At 47.7% G+C, this 17,920-nt stretch overlaps 1 protein-coding gene across 5 annotated transcripts; it reads left to right on the plus strand.

Moving 5' to 3' along the window:
* Positions 1-206: 206 nt before the first annotated feature.
* Positions 207-17,559, plus strand: Gsg1 (germ cell associated 1). 5 transcript variants are annotated; one of them, XM_021164942.1, is made up of 7 exons: positions 207-409; positions 1,189-1,248; positions 10,456-10,774; positions 12,626-12,796; positions 13,461-13,613; positions 14,691-14,802; positions 17,143-17,559. In XM_021164942.1, exons 3-7 carry the CDS (start codon positions 10,456-10,458, stop codon positions 17,483-17,485), a joined length of 1,098 nt encoding a protein of 365 aa, XP_021020601.1. In that variant the 5' UTR covers positions 207-409; positions 1,189-1,248; the 3' UTR covers positions 17,486-17,559. The 5 variants fall into 5 exon arrangements, with proteins under 5 accessions (XP_021020601.1, XP_021020602.1, XP_021020600.1 ...); XM_021164943.1 differs by lacking the exon at positions 1,189-1,248; XM_021164941.2 differs by lacking the exons at positions 207-409; positions 1,189-1,248 and adding an exon at positions 6,965-7,012.
* Positions 17,560-17,920: the final 361 nt, after the last annotated feature.

Here is a 17,920-nt window from a genome sequence, read left to right on the forward strand (position 1 = left end):
TTGTGTTTGAATGAACTCCCCAGATCTTTTTATACACATTAAGTACCGATTGAAAGACCTCAGGAGACTGAGAGGTACTGAGTGTGTGCCCTTCTCTCAACCTGGTCTTTTCTAGGATTGGGAGAGGAGTGGGCGGGGCATCCGGGGGAGAGAACCCTGTCTGCTACTGTGATGTCACAGAATGAAGTCATAGTAATCCATCCCTACCCAAGCTGGCATCCTGCCTGAGGGGCATTCATCCTCTCCCAACTCCCCACATACCACCTTACCCCCTCTGCTGGCAAGAGGGGACCTGGTGCATCCTCTCCCTCAACACCTGAGCCACCATAACTAAGACCTGCCAGAGCAGAAGCTGAGACACCGTTTCAACTCCTGTCAGCTGACTCAAAATGTTTGTCTCACCCAGGAGGTAGGTACACAGCTTTTGGAAATGTTGTAAAAAAAAAACTGACTAATTTTATTTCACTATTTGAGCCCCATCTCTAGTGGCATGAACACACACACACACATGCACGGAGAGGGGAGTAATGTATAGTTATTGAGCAGTGAGCAAGTATGTTCAGAAGGCCCAGCTAGCCTAAGAAAGCGGCATTGGTGAGACTGGGACAGAGCTCAAAGCTCTGAAGAGCCAGCAGTGTGAACTCAGGCAGCTCCCCCAAGTTCAGAAAGAAGCCCCCAAAAGTACACACCATCAACCATCAACTGGTGGAGCCCTTACAGATATGAACATGATAGCAAAAGCCAGTCAGTGCTTGAAATTTTATTATCTTTCAGGATTGGTTCTCTAGAGAGGGGGCAGGGTTATGGGGAAGCCTGTTTGTTAACATGAAGCCAAGAGATATAAGGCACAGAACACTTGAACCCTCGCCTCATTGTGGAGGCCGTTCCATGACCCGAAATCTGTGGCTTTTGTTAAAAAGTGTCTCCCTGCCCTTTGCTGTGTGGGCACGTTCCTTCAAAAGCAGTGAGCCTTCTAGGGTTGCGGGACTGAACGCGGACTCTACCATGTCTACATCTGTGATCTGGTGCAAATCAAAGATCGAATTCAAGCAGCACAATGGAGATGGTCCTCTATACCTAGTGGGGTGCGAGGGCCTCGGGAGCAGTTAGCTAGCGAAGGGTCAAACCACTGGCCTGGTAGTTTGGGATGCTTTTTCCTTAGATTCCGCTTTCCTTCCACCTCTTTAGATCTTCAGAACAAAACTGTAGAGGACTCCCCACCTCTCCCGTCAGCCCTTGGGGAAGCAGGTAGGTAACCACTAGTCCTCAGATGTGTTAAGGGGTTCATGTGCTCACCTCTCGTGTCTACAAAACGAGGCAGGCCTACCTTACCCCTCCATCAGAAAGGACCTAGGGAACCGCATTTTGGAATTTTGGAGCGAATAGGGAAACGCTTGATTTGGGATTTGACAGCAACCAGGACACTTGTCCTGTCTGGTGTTAGGAATGTAACCCAGGGTCCACTCTCTTCCCTGGGCTGGCCCTCGTCTGCCTTGATGGATAGGCCAACCGGACGCAGGACCCACCCAAGGAAGAGAAAGAGGAAGAAACCTAGTGGTTCCTGGCCACACCCGTCCTTGAAGTCCCAAGGACTCGCTGCGCAAGGACGGGGCCCTGCGAAACAATTCAAAACACGCTCCTGGTGCGTCGCCATGGCAACCACACCCGGTGCTAGGCAACTGGGGCGCCCGTAGTAAACTCGGTCGGGCGGAAGCATGGAGAAATCTCATCTGGCTCAGGCACTGAGACAGAGAGAATGAAGATGAAGGGAGAAAGGGAAGGAAAATATGCAACGAAGGAGCTCACGTTGGGATGGCGAAGGGTGACCCTTTACTGTCTAGGGACAGCAGCATTCCTGGCACCCCTCTTCCTCATTGAATCCCTCAGTCCCTGAGACACCGGGCAGCCAGTGTCCTAGCAGTCACTTGCACGTGAAGGATTGCCCCACAGGAAGTGCAAATGTGGCTGTCCCTCTGACTCACGCCAGCCAGCGGGCTTAGGGCCTGGAAGAAAGGCGGAGGCGGGGGTGGGGGTGGGGGTGGGGGTGGGGGTGGGGGTAGGGGTGGGGGGGTACTTCCTCTCCTGGAAATGACTGCCATAGCAAAAGCCTTCAAACAATTCCATGACAAAGCGGAAAGGGAAAGGCTGGAGGGAGGTCCCAAATGTTTTCCTTTGGCCCTTCCCAACGAACATAATGGAGAGCATTGCCAGCATTTGTGACCCACCTTGGGAGCACTTGGGGTTACGTGGGTACTTACAAGCCTGGTACAGTTGACAATGGGAGGTCCCAAGTTAAAAACAGAGCGGGTATTTGCAAGGTCATGCATGATCCTCTGGGAAATCTTTCTCAGTCTCAAAAACGAAGGAGCTGGATGTCCCACAATATGCAATTAAAGTTCGGAAGGTTCGAGCCACATCAAAATGACGCTAATCTGTACGGAATCACCCGTCTTGAAATGGACAGAACATTTCCGATCCGTCACTGTTATGAGTGATCTGTTTGTCCTCTAGTCAGACTAAAGATAATACTGGTAATGAGATCATTGCTATTTTCTGAGCCTCTGCTCATGGAAAAGCAGGAATGTTCCCACAGGTAGGAGGAAATGTATTGGCAGATCTGTCTGAAAACTCTACTACATCTGTGTAGAAGGGCCTCGGGTACTTTAGGCCCTCTCGCGTCTTTTTATGGCTCCCAGTTGCTTTTGTATGAGAACTGGGGAAAGTGGTATGCACTCGATGCTGTTTGGGCACATGTTTTGTGTTCATGTCTTCGCCCGTAGGCTTCCCAACATGTGTGTATGAGCCTTGTTAGCATTACAAACATCCTTCATTTGAAGACAGTGCTGGAGTCGGCAATCTGTAAAAAATCTGCTTTACTCAGTGCATTGACTGAGTCAAATGAGCCTCACAAAGAAGGCACGTGAGCTCTGTGGAAGGTGTGCCTGTCTGAACGTGGAGGTGCGGAGAGCAGAGCTGTTTGCGCATCCGTCAGTGACGGCCAAAGCACATAGATTCCACTCCAGCTTTGTGCTTGTTGAGTAACAGGAATTACTTAATGAGGCCATGGGTCAAGAATTCTGGCCCCTGGGAGGACAGAGAAACTCTTTCGAGGTGAGGCAAACAAGATGTCGTGGTGGATAGCTTGGGGGACAAAATGACTAGATCCCTTAGCCCCAGGCTCGGGTGTCAGGGAAGAGGTGAACACACTAGTTCTCTCTCTTTTTTTTTTTTTTTTTTTTTTTTTTTTTTTTTTGGTTTTTCGAGACAGGGTTTCTCTTTATAGCTCTGGCTGTCCTGGAGCTCATTTTGTAGACCAGGCTGGCCTCGAACTCAGAAATCCGCCTGCCTCTGCCTCCCAAGTGCTGGGATTAAAGGCGTGCGCCACCTCTAGTCTGCAGCGCAGCGTGGTCGCCTTGCAGTAAATTGAACTTCTGCCTACAAAGTATGGGCGTCCCAAGACCATCATTTCTCTTTATGCAGAGCCAGTAAAAATGGTTTTCTACAGTACAGAGGAGGCCAACTGAGAACCTTAGCAAGTGAAGGTCAGTCCCAGGCCTCAGCACTGGGATGTCATGAATGGGGAGGAGCTTAAATAGTCCCACCCAAGTGGGACTTCCCACTGACCATCCAAACACACCAAGTTTAAACACGTGTTGAGATGCGGGCTATTTGTCTCCATATGGACTTGGAAGCTTTCTTTCGAGACTAGCTTATTTGAATTTGTTCCGTTGACCAGTAGTTACTTTTTCTGTTCTAAGACAGGACAGGAAAGGGTCTGGGGAAATAGCAAACCCAAATTACAATGAAAGGAAATGAATGGAGTCCTGGGTTCTGATTTTTTTGTGTGTGTCAAGGCAGAGAAACTCAGTTGCTTTTTTTTTTTTTTTTTTTTTTTTTTTTTTAGAGGAAATTGAACTTTGGGTCCCAAGGATCTCAGAGAGAGGAAACTGACTGGTCACATCCAGACAAGCACCCTAGGAATGGGTGGATCAGAGCTGCTGTGGGAGCCTAAACTAATATTTTGGAACCCTTTAAGGAAAAGAATACAAAATTATAAGTTTGGATTGGGCAACAGGCCCTTGGAAGCAGCTCAAATAAGTAAGGGGCCGGGGAGGTAGGGTTTCATTAGCTTCATTCTAAACCTCTGGGCCTCTGCATCCAACCCTGCCACGCCCATCCCCTTTTCTCTGAAGAAGGCAAACTTGAGGCAATTAAGGCTTCGGGGGTGCGGTTTATGAGCAGAGGCAATAAAAACCAAAGACACGGTGTTGTGCCAAGCGGTGACTCAAGGCGGGATATGAGACGTGTCTCCAAGTATTTGAAGGGTGGAAGCATCGAGAAGGGAAAAGAATTGGTCACTGTTCTCGGGTGGAGAGAATGGGGATGCAATTAAGGAGAGAAACATGTGCACAAAACTCCATCAGTAAACGCTGGCTAACTGTATTTTCTGATACCGTGATGTTGCGTTTCCTATGGGAGGCACTTGAGGATCTATTGCGTCACTGAGAACTGGAACTGGCCACCAGAAATGAACTATAGGGAATAGTCCTACAAAATGTCCTGCCGGGAGTGGCTGAACACCCCCAACGTTCATTCTCAGTCCTGAATTCCATAAGGCTGACACATGGCAGTCTGTAGATTTGTATCGGGACGAAAGCCAACTGAAGGAAAGAGAGCAATTCTGCAGAATGAAGCCTTCTCTACCCACATTGGACTGGCTTGTAGGGAAGGAAAGGTCAGGAAAGAAAATATGAGGGTATAGCGCCACCCAGCGGCAAGAGGGAACCATGCATCCTGGAAGCAAGCCTACTCCAGAGCAAAATGAGACCACAAAATTTTTTGTCCCCTTCTCCCAAAGCAAAGTGAGTTGTGTCACAGTGAGTAGGGTGCTTGGGTGACACATAAAAGATACCCGGGTGGGGGGGGGGGGGCTGAGAGATGGCTGAGCTGGTGAAAGGACTTGTCACGAAGCCTGACAACCTGAGTTTGATTTCTGGAACTCACACCATAGAAAAAGAGAACCAAACTTTCGGGATAGCATTTGAAATGTATATAAAGAAAATATCTAATAAAAAAATAGTAGAGAACTCCTGAAGAGCAGTCTACAACCACTTTCTTTTCCAACCATTTGGCCTCAAGGGAGCCATTGAGGGCACAAGTGACAAGTGACCAGCAGTAATTATTTCTCCTTTTCTCTGAATGAAGTTCTGACTTCTTTGTTGGACTGTAAAATCGTTTTCGGGCTGGTGAGATGGCTCAGTGGGTAAGAGCACCCGACTGCTCTTCCGAAGGTCCAGAGTTCAAATCCCAGCAACCACATGGTGGTTCACAACCATCTGTAACGAGATCTGGCGCCCTCTCCTGGAGTGTCTGAAGACAGCTACAGTGTACTTACATATAATAAATAAATAAATCTTAAAAAAAAATCGTTTTCTTCTACAGCTTCATAAGTGATCATGACTTCATTGTCATCCAACCCAACCATCCCAATAACCCAAGCATGGTGCAGCTTTGTACATCCTAGAAAATTCCATATTCAGATGGAATTATTCAAACCTCGCAGAGACTAACAACCTTCCTGACTCAGAAATTCTTGGCCTCCAGTTTGGCTATTTGACATACTTGTTTGAATCTACCTTAGACTCTGTGAATAACCCTCTACACCAATAGAGTATGTTCTAGCAGGAAACCTGCCTTGAACACCAGTATTTGTCAAAAGATATATGGTAAATCTCAGTGGTTAATATAATTTCTTAAAAATGAAAAAAAGAAAAAGAGAACCAACTCGCAGAGTCCTCTTCCATACACGTGTCACTCCCCTGCTACACACACATACACACACACTGTGAAAAAGAAAAAAAAACGGTTTCAAGGAAGCATGGTGTAGCAAAGACAGAGGAGAAAGCCATTTCAAACAATGAATGGCTTTTTACACTAAAATTGAAAGATCAAAAGAATGCTGGGTGACAGCGGTGCATGCCTTTAATCCCAGCATGCAGAGGGAAGCAGAGGAAGATGGGTCCCTGAATTTGAGGCCAGCCTGATCTACAACTTCCAGGACAGTCAGGGCTATACAGAGAACCCCTGTCTCTTTGAGGGGAGAGAGTGGGGACATGTCAGAACAAACTGAAGACATTCTGCGTAGAAGGAAGAGCGTAGCTGCTGATATGTGTATATATTACAATTCTAAGGACAGAAAGAATGCTCTGTGCTTCTAGTAACTGCCAAGAGGATGGATGTGACCCACTCCTTCATGGTTGGTTGGATTCATTATTGTTGTTGCTGTTGCTGTTGTAGCTTGTTTGGAGAAAATAAAAAGATGCCCATCCCTTGCTTGAAAGTTGGGAAAGAAATGGTGGTCGTTATAGGGCCATCCCTATATCTGTGGGCTTTTCCCCAAATCTTCCATACTGTGCTTCTCCCACCCCTTCCTTATCCTCATCCTCCCCACCCAACACACTCAACATGAGAGGAGAGATGCAACCGTTCATGAACTGCCTAGGAAATGGAGATCGCACACCGAACAAGCCAGTAGTCTATCTATGGCTCCCGAAGCTTCAACACCGCGGAGCCTAAAGCTGCTTCCTGCGAGACCATGAGAAGTTACAGTGGATCCATATTTTTTGTGTATTGTTGTAGAAGTCAAGCCCCAGCCAGCCACACCCCTTACTAGGGAACAAGAGGTAGAGGGGACATCAATCACTCTTTGTTTTTTTTTATAGGATGTCCCCTCTGCAAATGCAGATCTGTGCTGCTCTGGCCTCTGGCATAATCTCCAAGAACAGCTGGGCTGTGATTACCCTGTCACTTATTAAATGTCCTCGTTCATGGCATAGCAGCATTTAATCAAGAGGCATTCCTCAAACTACGAGAAGAAGGGGAGGGGCGGGAAGGCAAAGGAGGGGGGAGGAAAACTCAGCCTTCTCTCTTGCTACTTTGCACCAAAGAGACTTGTACAGACGGAATCCGTCCGACCTTCCAGACAGGCTACAAGACGCTGACCATGGCCAAGGTAACCAGCTTCCCCCTTTGATTTTGCAGGAGAAACCTTAGTGCCTGACTCTTTGACAGAGATACACCGCATCAACTGGCTGCCCTTGTGACCATGCACTAATGCCATGTTTCTCTGTTAATATACACTGATGTGAACATAGATGCTACTGAGCCACCTGTAGCACTTCTGCTCTGTCTCTTCCTTCAAGAGGGTAGAGGGTTGCCTTGGGAAGGGATCTGTCAGCATATGCAAAGGAAGAGCTCTTCTTAGGCTCTGTCCCTCTCAAGCCACATTAAGAAAACTTGAGAAATGAGATTTGTTCTTCCAATTTGAAGTATCGACTATAGAGAAAAGTCATGTGGTGAAAGATGCTACCTGGGGGATGGTAATTGTTGAAAAGTCTCAGGAATGAGATGTCCGTTTAACTGTCAACCTGGAGCGGAGGAGGCTCAGTAGGGTGCTCGCTCACCTGGCATCCACAATCCTGGACTTGCCGGCACACGCATGGAGTTCTAGCATATGAGACGTCGGGCAGGAGGATCCAAGCTCATCTTCAAGGCACAAAGCTGCATAGGCAGACCGAGGTCACAAACTATCTGAGACCCTGTCTCTGACAAGTGGGGATAGAAGAGAGTACGACACCTATTCTTGGTGGCTGTTCTTTCTGGAGAGAGCCTCTTTGAGTCATTTCAAGTTGTTCATCCTTTACTTCTCAAATCATCTCTTTGATTATTTGCTTGGAGTCTTGGTTGAGGCTACAAGGTCTGCATTCCTGTGGTAAGCCTCAATATTCTTTATTTCTGCATAGCCTTGAGGAGCGTAGGTGAATTCGTGACTTGGAATGAATTAATGATAGAGCCAAGAGCTGATCTGGTATAGTATGATAGGAGATGACTTTTCAAACCAATTAAGGCTGAATACCACTATTAAAATAGAACCCTCAGGTGGAGATTTGGAATTGCCTAGATCCTCGGGTTTGGTCCTTTTTATAGAATGATTAGAGAAGATGTTTTACCGGCAAGCTCTCTTCCTGTTCAAGCTATGGATATCAGATAATGAGAAAAGATACCCACCACAAAAATGCTCATACATCATCATGCCTGATGCCACAGTTTTCACAGGAGCTAAGATATTGAACCAACCTACATGACTACCATAGATGGATAAGGAAAGAAAATCTGCTATACATACCTAATGGAACTGTATTCATCTGTGCGGGAAAATTAAATCATGAAATTTGCAGAAAAATACATGGAAGTGGAAATATATATTGTGAAATAAGTCAAACCCAGAAGAAAAAAGCCCTGTTTTCTCTCATGTACAGATGTTAGCTAGATTTTGATTATTTTATATATATATATATGAAATATTATATTTATATTTTATATATATATATATATATATATATATATATATATATAGAGAGAGAGAGAGAGAGAGAGAGAGAGAGAGTGTTTTGAGGACCATAAAGGGGATCGTGAGGAGGAGAAAAACTCTAAATGTAAGGAGGGAATGGGTAATAGAATGGAAGGAGGTGGTCGAGGAAGGCGTTGGTGGCAATGGGCAGTGAGATGGGGACAAAGAGCAAGGGTAAAGGGGAAACAGGAAGCACACTATGTTGACTGCTTACTTTATGAAAATAAATAGAATACTCAGAATACTCAGCAAGGGCAGGCAGGTCACTGTGCTGGAACGAGGGCGGGAGCCAATAGTTTTGGAGACTACAAAGAAGATACCATCTTTAAGCATGTGTCACGGCAAGTGACACTGCAAGTGACAGTAGATCCTGGCAAGCCACGCTCCCGCCTGCTCCTGGATGGGGTGGGTGATCCAGCCACTGATTTGTCCTCAGTCAAGGTCAGCATGAGTCTTACAAAGGCTGGTGTTGAATGCATTTAATTTTTTAAATCACATTAGCAGATTAGTTTCCGGAAGCCATTTTTATGCTGTATAGTTTAGGTATTTGTATACACGGTCACTGTCATGTTGGTACTGTGTGTGGTGTGCAGTTCTTCCATCCCTGGAGAGTCTGAAGAACAAAGGGTCGTCGTCCTAAGCTGTTACATGTCGATTCTGCTAAGCTGGGGTGCACAGAGATTGCTGGGTCTGTGGCGTTATTTACATCCTCAAGCTAAGCAGATTTGGGCCTGATTAATTCTGATAGGAGTGATCCCACAAAAGCTCAAGATGGTCTGCTTTAAGAACCATCTGGAAGCTAAGCGCAAGCTTCCATTCTGCTCCCCAACTGTTAAACAACCTTATGATGCTCAGAACTGACCACAATCATTTTTCTACATCAAATTCAGTTCAAATCACATAATGAAGCTGATATGGTTAACATTGGTCTTTGTTTTTGAGACAGGATCTGATGTAGCCCCAGGCTGGCTTCAAAGTAGCTAGGAATGATCTTCCTGCCCCTCCTTCTCAAGCACTGGGACCACAGGCATGCACCCCCACACTGGATCAAACCCAGAGCTTCATGCATAATAAGCAAGCATTCTCTTGCATACACTCTGCCAACTTTTATCCTGAAGGCATCAAAAGTTCCAACTGCTTCCCCTGGGGTGATGCAACTTGATCATATCACATCCCAGGAGTTAAGCGGAGTTATTTAAATAGGTAAGGAATAAACCTATTTATAGGAAAATAGATGAAACTGGTGAGCAACTTGGTAAGCAAAATAAGCCAGACTCTGACAAATATTGCATGCTTTCTCTCATATCTATATGTGTGTGTATGTATGTATATATGAATAAATATACTTGTCTATAGGATACAAAAGCAGAAGGAGACTATGGCCAAATGAACAGAAAGAAGAAGGACTCTGAATAACAGAAAGGGGCTTGGGAGCAAATATAAGCAAACTATAGTGACATATGTATAAAAAATAGTACCATGAAACCCACTACTTTATATACATGAACAAATTATTATTTTAAAAAATTACACAAAAGGAGGCTGACAGCTCAGAGCATTCGCAATGAGCTGCCCTTGTTCCCTTGCTGCCTTTGCCTGAGCATACATACCCTCAGTGGAGGTCTTCCACCCAAGCACACATGCACACATTCCCCAGGGCTTGCCAGCTGGAAGCCAGGCAAACTCTCCTGCTTCCTAAAGCCCTGCTCACATCCAATTCGCACTGACTTTAGAGTCCCCCATTAGAATGTCTCCCGTCTGGTATCACCTTCATCCCTCTATAAACCTATCCAGTGTCTATCCAGCCATCGCTCTGCCTATGAAAATCACTCCTGCTCTGCAGGAGCGACACAGGTTCCCAGTTTGTTGAGGATCATCACTACAGCCCTTGCTCCTGGCCACATAGAAGCATGGCTTCCATGGGGCCTCCTGGAGAAAGCACTCAAGTGGCAGGCTTTGCCCAACCGTGTTGAAGAGGAGTGAGTGGGGTCCAGGGAGCGCACCCCTCAGATCTGTGTCCTCCCCGCCTGCTTTGTGTGTTGCAGATGGAGTTCCAGAAGGGTTCCTCTGACCAGCGGACCTTCATTTCTGCCGTCCTCAACATGTTATCACTCGGCCTCTCCACAGCATCCTTGCTCAGCAGCGAGTGGTTTGTGGGCACACAGAAGGTGCCCAAGCCCCTGTGCGGGCAAAGTCTGGCAGCCAAGTGCTTTGACATGCCGATGTCCTTGGATGGGAGCATCGCCAACACATCAGCCCAGGAGGTGGTACAATACACCTGGGAGACTGGGGATGACCGGTTCTCCTTCCTTGCCTTCCGCAGTGGCATGTGGCTATCCTGTGAGGAAACCATGGAAGAGCCAGGTAATTCCCTCATGCTCGCTGCACGACCTGACCTGCTTTCTCAATTACATTTTTCTTTGCATTGTGTGTGGGTATGTACGGGGAATGGGGGTACGCACATGCATGTGTGGAGGTCAGAGGACAGTGTGCAGGACTCCATTCTCCCTTTCCAGCATGTGGGGCCAGGGGATCAAATTCAAGTAGCCAGGCTTGGCAAGCACGCATTGAGCCATCTCACCTGCCTTTAAAGAGAAAACCGTTTATTGAGACATTACCTCCATTGGTAGCCCAGGCTATCCTAGAACTCACTAGGTAGACCTGCCTAACCTAGAAGTTGCCCCAATCCTCCTGCTTTGGCTTCTTGATGGGAGACCCCATGCCTGACTAAGGTAGGCAACCTTGGGATCTTATGCAAGCAGAGAAACCCCACTGGGCTGAGAAGAGTCGGCGCAGCAATGGGAAGGTGTGCGTTCCCCACCATGGGCCTCACGCCCAAACTCTGTCTGTTATGTCTTCTCTGTGGCCCCTTTTAACACAGTCATAAGCCCCCTGAGGCTTTGCAACGTCTCTAACTTCAGCAGATGTGGTTTAACACAGTGTTGGCCCTTAGACCTTTAGAATCATTAGAGTCTTTCTTCAAGGGGGCTACCATTGCTGCTTAGAAACAACCCTGGCTCTGCCCAACCAGACCTCTGCATGAACGACTTCATTCCTGTAGGCCTGGATGTTCCTGTTAGATGAAAGGGCTGAGGTACACCGCACCTAAATCCTCCTCCCCTTTTTGGCTAAACATCAGTGTTGGCATTTAAAAAGTAAGGGGAAACTCCAGCAGCATAATCCTATAGATAGAACCAACACTCCAGAGGTTGAGGCAGGAGGATGAGAAGGATGAGGAAGACCTGCCCTACATGGTGATTTCAAGAGCATAGTGGACTGTCTAGTGAGAGAGTTTTGAAAAAAACAAGAGTTGGACATGTAGTGCCCGGGTTGAGTAGTTAGCATGTGCAAGTCCTGTGTTGGTGCCCGGGATTTCGAAATGGATGGATGGATAGAAAGATATATATTGATAGATACATACATGCTTATAGATACATAGATACATACATAGATAATGTAGAAAATAGACAGACAGATAGATTTTAGGATGCCCTGGAGGAACTACAGACAGGTCTTTCCAAGTCTCTTGTCACTTACTGAAAAAAAAAAAAAAAAACACTGTTCGGTTCACACCAATCAGTGTGTATGCCTTAGGTCAGTTCACACCAGTCAGGTGTGTATGCCTTAGATCAGAAAGAATGACACCTATAACCTGCCTCTGCCTCCTCCTCTTCCTCCGCATACAGAATATGTAAAAGTCACACTGGGGCCAGGGAAAAGTCCTAAAACCTGAGATCATGTTCAACTTGATATTAAAATTTCCAAGTGGGCTAAGGGGAAAAACACGGAAGAGAAATAAAAATGGGAGGGGTGTGAGAAAGGGGGAGGGGAGGGGGAGAGAGAGAGAGCCCAGATGCATGTCACCTGTAGCCTTGTGGTACCTGACATCCCGGTCACAATTCCACAAATAGTTTCGGTCCAGCAGCAGAAGGACTTGTTAACTTGTTAACATCAAGACAGAAAATTGGAGCTCTGACCTAGGAAGATGCTTCCTCTGCACACCAGAGGTGAAGGCCAGAAAGCGAGTCTTGGATGCCTCATTCATTGGTGCTTTTGCTGTTTTTCAAACTGAGACATCACCTGAATGAATGGTGGTGTGAGCGCCTGGTGGTCGGGGGGAGCTGTCAGAGCAAATGTGGCAGGGCTTGGGGGGGGGGAGTCTCCACCGCACGGTTCCAGGATACGCCTCGTAACACCGAGCCTTCTGTGTTTCAGGGGAGAAGTGCAGACGTTTCATTGAACTCACACCACCAGCCCAGAGAGGTGAGAAAGGACTACTGGAATTTGCCACGTTGCAAGGCTCATGTCACCCCACTCTCCGATTTGGAGGGGAGTGGTTAATGGAGAAGGCTTCTCTCCTCCACCTCCCTTGGGGGCCCGTGGCAAGTACGTGTTCATAACTGCAGACAGACCTGGGGCTCTCTGGATCTAAACTGTACTGTGATCTCCTTTCTCTACCTCAGAGCCTCGCACAGGCTGATGGGAATTCCTCCTGAAGCTGACTCGCACTTGTACGAATGTAGCTCACAAATCAGAAAGCACCCCCTTTCCTCCCTGTTTTCTTATTGTTGGGGGGGAGGGGATGGTTGGCTTTAGTTGTGTTTCCTTGAGATAGGGGGTCTCTGTAGCTGAGCTAGCCTTGAGACGTTGCTCCCTTCCTGCCTCACCCAAGTTTTTCCTTACTGAAAGAGGGGAGAGGTCCAGAAAATAAAGACATATGCCCAAATTAAAGAGAAAGACAAGAAAGATGACTAGGACAGGGCTTGTGAAAATAGAAGACTCTGTTTCCCAGGGAAGCTTAGCAGTGTGCACAGCCCAGCACGTGTGTGTGAGTGTGTGTGTGTGTGTGTGTGTGTGTGTGTGTGTGTGTGTGTGTGTGTGTGTGCACGGCGATACACAGATTCCTTGAGGACACTGGGTGCTTCTTTCAGCTTTGTCTCTCTCCCTCTCCCTGTTCCTCCGGGCCTCTGACTTCTAGTGGGCGTGCGTGTGTGTGTCCACAGTGGTTGCTCACCGTCTGGGTGGGGTTTCTTTTCCTGGCTCCTCGCAGAGGTCTTTTGGCTGTCACTGGGAGCCCAGACTGCCTATATCGGACTTCAACTCATCAGCTTCCTCCTGCTACTGACGGATCTGCTGCTCACCAGGAACCCTGGCTGTGGGCTCAAGCTAAGCGCATTTGCAGCCGTCTCCTTGGTCCTGTCAGGTGAGTGACAGTGCCTCGGCAGAGTGTGCCTCCTCTCCGGGCTCCTTTGGAGGTTTTGCTTTGTTTTGCTCATTGTGTGAGACGGGGCCCAGGGCCTTCCTATGTATAGGTTAGACTGTAATTCAACTGTAACTGGGTGGCCTCCAGCTTCCAACAGCTGAGATTAGAGGTGTATAGCACCATGACTTGGTTCACAGGGGTCAGTGTGAAGTGCCACCTTCAAGGCACTTTGTCCCTGAGAGGCACTTTGTCCCTGAGAGGAGAAAAGGCCTGGGAAGCAAGAAGAAAAGCTGGGGGTAGGATCTAGGAAGGTGGCTCAGTGGATCAGAGCTCTTGTTGCTCAAGTTGGGGGCCTGAGTTAGACTCTCCAGCACCACATAAAAACCGAGTATGGCCACTTGTATCTGCAACCCGAGCTCTGGGCATGCAAGTATCAGATAGCAGCATCGCTAAGTCTTGCTGGCCAGCCAGCCTAGGCAAAAGGTAGTGAGCTGTAAACTCAGCGAGGGACCATGAGGGAATAAGATGGAAAAGCTGAGGACCCTTGTGCCTATACGCGGGCAGGCACCCACACACACTCATGCGTACAATCACACAGAGAGAGGTGGCACAATATACTGTGCAGACAACTTTCACTTTAAACTGAAGCAGCAGGCAAGACTCTATGTTCTGTCTGTCACACAGGCTTTCGCTTCAAGGTTCCTCTATTCGCAAGCTTCCTCAACATGTACAACTTTTAGCTGGCTCTACTTCCCAACCAGAATCTATAGCTTTACCACACAGCACAGTCACTGTTGGTTAAAATTTAAAGTGAAATAAAATCACACACACACACACACACACACACACACACTGAAGACCAATGTGTAGGAAGAATTCGAAATGGGAAATAGCCATGAGAGCGACTCAGACTCTGTCCCAGCTCTCAACTATTGTGAATTATGGACATGTGAGATGCCCCTCCCACAGTCTCCCAGGAAATGTGATGGCAAAGAAGCCATGGATGCCCAGGGCAGACTGACCCTGGTGCCAGTAGCCAGATGCCACACACACCTCTGCTTTCTTGTTCCTTCGTAGGCCTTCTGGGGATGGTGGCTCATATGCTATATTCACAAGTCTTCCAGGCAACTGCCAACTTAGGTCCGGAGGACTGGAGACCACACTCTTGGAATTATGGCTGGGCCTTCTAGTAAGTCATCTTTATACCTTGAAGCTTCACAGCCCAACTCCAGGCCATCCTCATCCATCATCAAATACAGAGCAGGACCAGGGGGGCATCCTCTCCCTCCCTCCCTGCTCTCTGCCTTCAGAGGGTGCATAGAACATTCTCCTCTCTGGCTTTGAGGATGCAACCTGGTCCAGCTTTTCTGCTCAGCAGCTGTAATAGTTGCTTCTTTGTCTGATCTGTGTACTGTCCTTGAGAAGCAAGGCTGGTCTTATATAGCTTGTGAGAACTATACTACATGCTCTATAGTTTACGACTCAGGCTATTAGAGAAATGCGGACAATAGTTATAACCTTGAAAATTGGATTGAACGCCGTCTGATCCGTTGACGATCCTCAACCGGAATCTCTTGCATCGAGTATATACACCCTTACTCCAAGAGTAACTTCTTCCTAACTCCTGAGTTTCAAATTCTACTGAACTTGCTAGAAATAGAACCGGATGGCACCAGCCGTCACCACGGGGTCAGTGCTGGAGTTCAGAGTGTCTGCGCAGTAAGAGCTCCAGCCCACACCAACCCCGGTGGCCTCACACAATACTGTTTCCTTCCACACTCTAGCCTTAAACACAAAGGGCTCAGTCATTTCAAACTTCTCCTGTGGGGTGTGGGATATATCTCATGTTGCCCAAGTTAGCCTCTAACTATGTAGCGGAGGCTGGCCGTGAACTCCTGATTCTCCTGCCTCAGCTTCCCAAGCACTGGGATTATAGGCGTGCACCACCCTCCACACATCCAAGCTGAATGCCACCTTTACTCGGAGCCCCTCCCCCTCTGGGAGGCCTTTCTCACTTTTCCTGAATAAACCTCCACTAGATCTGCTTTTTTAAAAAACATACCAAGGGTACAGAAAACGCACTAGGCTAGGCTCACAGTTCCATAATAATGAAGGTACAGTGGGGCTTTTCCACGTCAGATCCTATCCATTTCCTCAAGCTGCAATGTGTTGTGACTGAGGACTCTAATCGGTCCACCAGCCCCAGGTCAGCTTTTCCGTTTGCCCAGCCACAACCAGTCAGGTTTTGCTTTTTGCCCATCTGCTCTTTTTCTTTTTCTTTCCTTCCTTCCTTCCTTCCTTTCTTTGTTTTTTTTTTTTTTTTTTTTTTTTTTTTTTTTGTTTTTCAATCAGGGTTTCTCCATGGAGCCCTGGCTGTCCTGGACTTATTTCATAGACCAGGCTGGCCTGGAACTCAGAGAGATCTGCCTGCCTCTGCCTCCTAAGTGCTGTGACTAAAGACGTGTGCCATCTATGGAACCATGAGAACCCGAGTTCGAATCCCTAGGACCCATGTAGAAGGAGGACACAGGAGCACATGTCTATAATCCCTATGGATTATAGATTGAGAGGGATGGGAGGTGTGGAGAGTTCCCAGAAGCTCATAGGCCAGTTGGGCAAGCAACAAAAGACATGTAGCCTCAAATAAGGAGGACAGATCCAAGAGGCTGTACACAGGCACACACAAAGAAGCAGAGAACTCTGGGGCTCAGGCTGCAAGTCATCTACTGTCAGGGATAACAGTCTGCAAGGCAGCCCTGGGCCTGCCTTTCACCAGCCTTTGGCCTCCAGGCAGGTCCTAACCTCACAAAACCTCCTGTTTCCTGGGCTTCCCAAGATGGCAGCGAGATTTAGGGGTTTGGCTTCCCAAGTCTTTAGGAATGCTGTCGTTCCCTGCTGTGCTTTCTCCTTTCTGAGGCCCACCCAGCTTCTATTCACACTCAGCTTCCACTGTAAATGACCCTGTGCCAAGGACCACAGCATTCATAATAGTTGAACCCCACTAGAGCAAAAGGTGATGCCTTCAGAGCTGTAGCAAAATGTCTTCACGAATGATTCAAAAGGCTCAACTTGGGAACAGTTAAGTTCAAACAACGCTGGGCAGTGGAGAGAAGGTTACTCCAGGATCAGGGTGAAGGGATCTCTTTGGCGAAGGGCATAAAGGGAAAAAAAGAAGGGGTGAGGGGGTATGTCTGAGCCTGCCCACCACATAGATGAGAGCCTGAAATCTAGGAGAGGTCTAGGAGATTTTATAGGGGTAAATAAACACACCACACATAGAAGTATCACAAAACGGCAGTCGGTGGCGAGTGGTGGAATTCAATGCAGTAGACGACCTGTTTTCTCTTTGAGTACAAAACTAAGGCCGATGAAGTCCTCTGGTCTCCGTCCTTCACAGTAGCACGGCAGAAGGCAATATACTCGGGTCCCCATAACTCCCTAACGACAGTGCCTAGTCTGTGGCAGAATGCATGGTGCTTCTCTTTCCAGAGTCAGACTCTTACTGGCTTTCCTTTGCCTTTGCCCCTAGCACAGCGTGGGTTTCCTTCACCTGCTGCATGGCGTCAGCGGTTACCACCTTCAACACGTACACGAAGCTGGTGCTGGAGTTCAAGTGCAGGCACAGCAAGAGCTTTAACACCAACCCCAGCTGCCTGGTGCAGCACCACCGCTGTTTCCTTCCTCCTCCGCTGACGTGTGCAACCCACGCAGGGGAACCTTTGTCCAGCTGCCATCAGTACCCCAGCCATCCCATCCGCTCTGTCTCTGAAGCTATTGACCTCTACTCGGCGCTACAGGACAAGGAATTTCAACAAGGGATCAGCCAGGAGCTAAAGGAAGTGGTCGAGCCATCTGTAGAAGAGCAGCCTTAGGAGTTAAGTGGGTTTGGGAAGCAGGCTAAGTCCTACCATAGGTGTCACTCACTATCAACATCTGCTTAAGCAAACTTGTCTCCGAGCCTTATTTTTATAAACTAAGAGTAAGGTAAGAGAACCTCCCTGTGCCTCCCAGGTGCTGGGATTTAAAGGTGTGTGTGCACCACCACTACCCAGAGGGCATTGCTCTGCCTCCTTCCCCTTGACACTGCCTCACCCCATCCATCTCCCATCTCGCGTCTCCAGAACCACCTTCTCTCTACCAATTGCTTAAGGCAGGTTCTAAACTACACGCTGCGGATAAAAAGGGCAGATGTAAAACAGTTCCCACCTTTAAGAGTCTGGTAAAGCGTGCTCAGCTGTCTGGAAGTTGAAATGCAGCTAAGCACTTTGACAGTGGCTTATCTGTGATGGTCTAGAGTTCTTCTGGAA

Source organism: Mus caroli, unplaced genomic scaffold (assembly GCF_978045245.1).
Source record: "Mus caroli unplaced genomic scaffold, Mus_caroli_1 scaffold_7, whole genome shotgun sequence".
Lineage (NCBI taxonomy): Eukaryota > Metazoa > Chordata > Mammalia > Rodentia > Muridae > Mus > Mus caroli.